The sequence below is a fragment of the Phaseolus vulgaris genome, chromosome 1 (assembly GCF_000499845.2).
Source record: "Phaseolus vulgaris cultivar G19833 chromosome 1, P. vulgaris v2.0, whole genome shotgun sequence".
Classification (NCBI taxonomy): Eukaryota; Viridiplantae; Streptophyta; class Magnoliopsida; order Fabales; family Fabaceae; genus Phaseolus; species Phaseolus vulgaris.
The window spans coordinates 24,446,791-24,451,248 of record NC_023759.2 but is presented as its reverse complement, the minus strand read 5'-3'; the positions used below and the strand labels follow the sequence as shown (position 1 = coordinate 24,451,248).

The 4,458-nt window shown below is 44.3% G+C and overlaps 1 protein-coding gene across 1 annotated transcript; it reads left to right on the top strand.

Annotated features, from left to right (window-relative positions):
- Nucleotides 1-3,091: 3,091 nt before the first annotated feature.
- LOC137815738 (filament-like plant protein 1) lies at nucleotides 3,092-4,252 on the top strand. Its single transcript, XM_068618850.1, has one exon. The coding sequence runs from the start codon at nucleotides 3,092-3,094 to the stop codon at nucleotides 4,250-4,252; it is 1,161 nt and encodes a 386-aa protein (XP_068474951.1).
- The last annotated feature ends 206 nt before the right edge of the window (nucleotides 4,253-4,458 follow it).

The window sequence follows — 4,458 nt, the reverse complement described above, 5'->3', positions numbered from 1 at the left end:
TCTCAATTATTCCACCTATGATAAGGAATTATATGCACTTGTTAGGGCTTTGTTTACTTGGCAACACTATCTTTTTCCCAAAGAGTTTGTGATACATAGTGATCATGAATCTCTTAAATATTTGAAAAGCCAAAACAAACTTAACAAGAGGCATGCTAAGTGGGTGGAATTCATTGAGCAATTTCCTTATGTGATCAAGCACAAGCAAGGCAAAGTAAATATTGTGGCGGTTGCTCTTTCTAGAAGATACACTTTGCGAAATCTTTTAACCTCTCAATATCTTGGTTTTGATCACATTAAGGAACTTTATCATGATGACCTTGATTTTTCTCTCATCTATCAAGAGTGTCTTAAGGGAGGACACAAAGACTTTTTTATTCAAGATGGCTTTCTTTTTAAAGGAAAACGTCTTTGTGTTCCTCAATGCTCTATTAGATTATCTCTTGTTAGAGAAGCTCATGAGGGGGGTTTAATGGGACATTTTGGGGTTGCTAAAACTTTGGATGTGTTGCATGAACATTTCTTTTGGCCTCATATGCATAAACATGTTCATAGTTTGTGTGATAAATGCATAGCTTGTCGCAAAGCTAAGTCTAAAATGCATCCCCATGGTCTATATACTCCTCTTCCTATCCCTTCAATTCCTTGGGTAGATATATCTATGGATTTCGTTTTAGGCTTACCCAAGACATCAAAGGGAAAGGACTCCATTTTTGTGGTAGTGGATCGTTTTTCAAAGATGGCTCACTTTATTCCTTGCCACAAAGTGGATGATGCATGCCACATTGCAAACCTCTTCTTCCAAGAAGTGGTTCGCCTACATGGGATTCCTAGGTCTATAGTGTCCGATAGAGATCCCAAACTCTTGAGTCACTTTTGGAAGACCTTGTGGGGCAAGCTTGGGACTGAGCTTTTATTTTCTACCACTTGCCACCCACAAACTGATGGACAAACCGAGGTGGTGAATAGAACTTTGGGACAACTATTGAGATGTTTTATTTCGGGGAATCCTAGAGTGTGGGAGAATTTACTACCCCATGTTGAGTTTGCATATAATCGTGTAGTAAATTCTACCACCTCACATTCTCCTTTTGAGGTGGTCTATGGGTTTAATCCCTTAACACCTCTTTATCTTCTTCCTATTCCCCTTCATGGAGATGTCTTGTGCAAAGATGGGGATGAAAAGGCTTCTATTGTGAAAACTTTGCATAAAGACATCAAGAAGAGAATTGAGAAGAAGGTTGGCAAGTATGCTGAACTTGCCAATAAGAGGAGAAAAGCATTGTTGTTTGTTGAGGGCGATTGGGTTTGGCTTCACTTGAGGAAGGATCGCTTTCCTACTCAAAGGAAGTCCAAACTCATGCCTCAAGGGGATGGACCTTTCCAAGTCCTCAAGAGGATTAATGACAATGTTTATGAGTTAGATATGCCTGATACATTCTTAGGTAGTCATACTTTTAATGTCAGCGATCTAACTCCTTTTTCTGTAGGTCTCCAGAATTCGTGGTCGAATTCTCTCCAACTCGAGGAGTATGATGGAGATCAAGATCAAGAGAACATGGAGGCCAATCAACAAGATCAAGAAGAGGTAGAGGCACAAATGGAGGACGTCCATGGAGGTCAAAGCCCACCTCAAAGGCTTACAAGAAGTATGTTCAAAGCTTTAGGAGCTAGGGGACATTTATTTTCTCTTTTTATAATTTCTTTATTTGAAGGTGCTTAGAGGGAAACATTAGAAACCTCTATTGTTATAGCATCTTTTAGTCTTTAGTTAGGAGCTTTAGGGGGGGGGTGTTAGTAGATAGGTGTAGAAGTAGAATAGGAGGTGCCAAAGTGAAGGAAGGAGTCACACCTTCCATATGCTTGGGTTTTGGCGCCGATTCTAGATGTCTCTTAGGAGGGAATTTTTGAATTTGTGTTGCTTGCATTTCAGCACCTTAGGCTATAAATAGAGGTGCTCTCTTTGTAAAATTCAGATTTGAATTTATTTAAAGAAACTATACCCAAAATTGGAGTGAGCATTGGAGAGCTTTTGAGCCTTCTTCTCTAGTCTTATCTTAAAGGATCCATGGTGTCCTCAAGTGGCGGCAGCACACTCATCTAGGAGCAACCACACTTCTAGTGGCGTGATCATTCATCATTCATCCATCCTCATGAGCAATTCTCTTCTCCTTCCTTTCTTCTTTGTTAATTCCTTGTCTTAGCTTGTTTCTTTGTTGTTTTTGGTTCGGTTTTTAAGTTTTCCAGCAGCTGTTCTTATTCTTCTTTGTGTTTGGTTCGGTACTTTTCTTTTTCCAGCAAGTATTTTCAGTTCTATGCCTTTCTTTTACATTTTGTTCGGTTCAGTTTGCTTCCCTTCCAATTCTATTCGGTGGATTTAAGTTTTACCTCTTTTTGTTGGTTCAATTTGGCAATAATTGGATCTTCTATATGAGTTTGTGTTTTGGCACTAGTTTTGGTGAGTTCTTGTTCATAGAACCTTGATCCATTTCTATGATAAAGTGCCTAGCTCTTAACCAACTCAAGATGATTCCTAAGAATGCCAAGAATCATTCTAATTGGGCTAGTGGAATCACATCACCCACCGCCTCAATAATCTCCTTCGAGTTCCTTGAGGACCAACTAGAAGCCCACATAGGTTAGCTCCTGCCCCAGCACCAAGTCTTTCACTTCGAGTTAACATTAACTTAGCGTTTTCACCACTATATTTTGGCATTTTATTATTCTGTGTTGTCTCCGATCTTTCATCCATGTACTGCTTGTGTTATCTCTATATGAATGCGCTTGTGTCTTTTGCTTCTGTTTTGGTTGCTTACCTATCCCTCATCTTGTGTAGATAATATGTTGGGCAAAGAGAAATTGGCAGAACTGAGGGCAATCGCCCGATCCCACAAGCTAGCGGCGGTCTCCCAAACCGTGCCCAACTCGGTGGTAGAGATCGCCGCCGCTCAAGGCAAAACTCCTCCCCGAGGTGCAACCTCTTCCGGGGTACTACCCGCCCCTCAAAGGAAAAAGCTGATCTTGAGGAAACCAAAAAGGAAAACTCCTCAAGTGGTGCAAGAGGAAGAAGAGGATGAAGAAACCACCGAGGATGGCCTCGTTACCAAGAGGACAAGGGTGGCCCCTGGCCCCCTCTTCACCACCTGCAATCCAAACACCAACACCGCCCTCACCTCCAGCTCTACTACCACCAATCCAAGCGACACCCTTGCCCGCCGCACCCCCCGTGGTTGAAAGCAGCGACCCAAACTTCATAGAGAACCCTCCAAGCGCCTCCACGCCATTCGTATCTGCCGGAGAGGGTCCTCCTTCAACCACTTCTATTGCTGGGGCCGCACCAGGAGGAGATGAGGGCGCTCATAACTCACCGATACTCATAACAAAATCTCCGACCTCACCACCACGCCAAGAAGCCCTCCTTGCCCTTCAAACTCAAGAGGGTGGTGGTGAAAGTCAGCACCAAACTCCTCCAGCACCTCCACCAGCAACAACCTCAAGCCTCCCAAACTCCCTCGAAGAGATCTTGGGGCCCTTCACAGCTAAACTGAAGATGATGGCGGAGGATCTCCCCTTGATTGTATCGAAATTCGTGAAGGACTCCCTCAAGAAGCTCCAAGAGGAGAACTCAGCGCTCAAGGAGTCAAATCTGATTACAAGGGCTGAGGCTGAAAAACTCTCGTGCAACCTGCTGATGACCGAGCTCGAGCACTCAAGGCTGGAGGATGCCATGGACGCGGAGCTAAGAAGCACGCGCAAGGAGGCCTCTGACTTGCGCCAGAAACTGCACCTCCAAGTCCAAGAGAAGATCGACTTGGAAAGCAAACTTGTCCCTTACAGGCTCAAGGTGGCGGACTTGGAGGCTGCAAAGAAGGCGGATGCGACCAAGATGGAAAACCTTGAGAAAAGGTCAGCAGATCGGGAGGTGCCCCTTGGGAAGGTTGAAAAGGATAGGGACGATGCCATTGCTGAGCTCGCCAAAGCTCGAGAGGAGGCCACAAAGATTGCTGCAGAGTTGGCCCAAGCTCGGGACGAAGGCAAAAAGGTTGCTGAAGACCTTGCTCGAGCTCGCGAGGAAACCGAAGAGCTGAAGAAACAAACACAAGAGCTTGAGCATAGCACTGCCCAAGTCTTCACCGCTGGGTTTGACGCCGCTCTGGAGCAAGTAGCATGTCAGTACCCCGAGCTCGACCTTTCCATGGTGTCAATCTACAACGAGGTGGGGGATGGGAAGATTGTACCCTCCGAAGACTAGCTGCCTCCCTCCATCACCTTGTTTTTGAAACTTGGCGCTCATCTTTTGTTTGTAATTTTCGTTTACGTAACTGTTTATGTATGTATGTAAACTCGAACAGCCACTTCTTGTATAACTTTCAATGCTGAAAAGTTGTCTTCTAATACTTCTCTTTAAATGCTTCTTACTTGTTGTGTGGTTAATCAACATAACCGGTGAGACTTGCT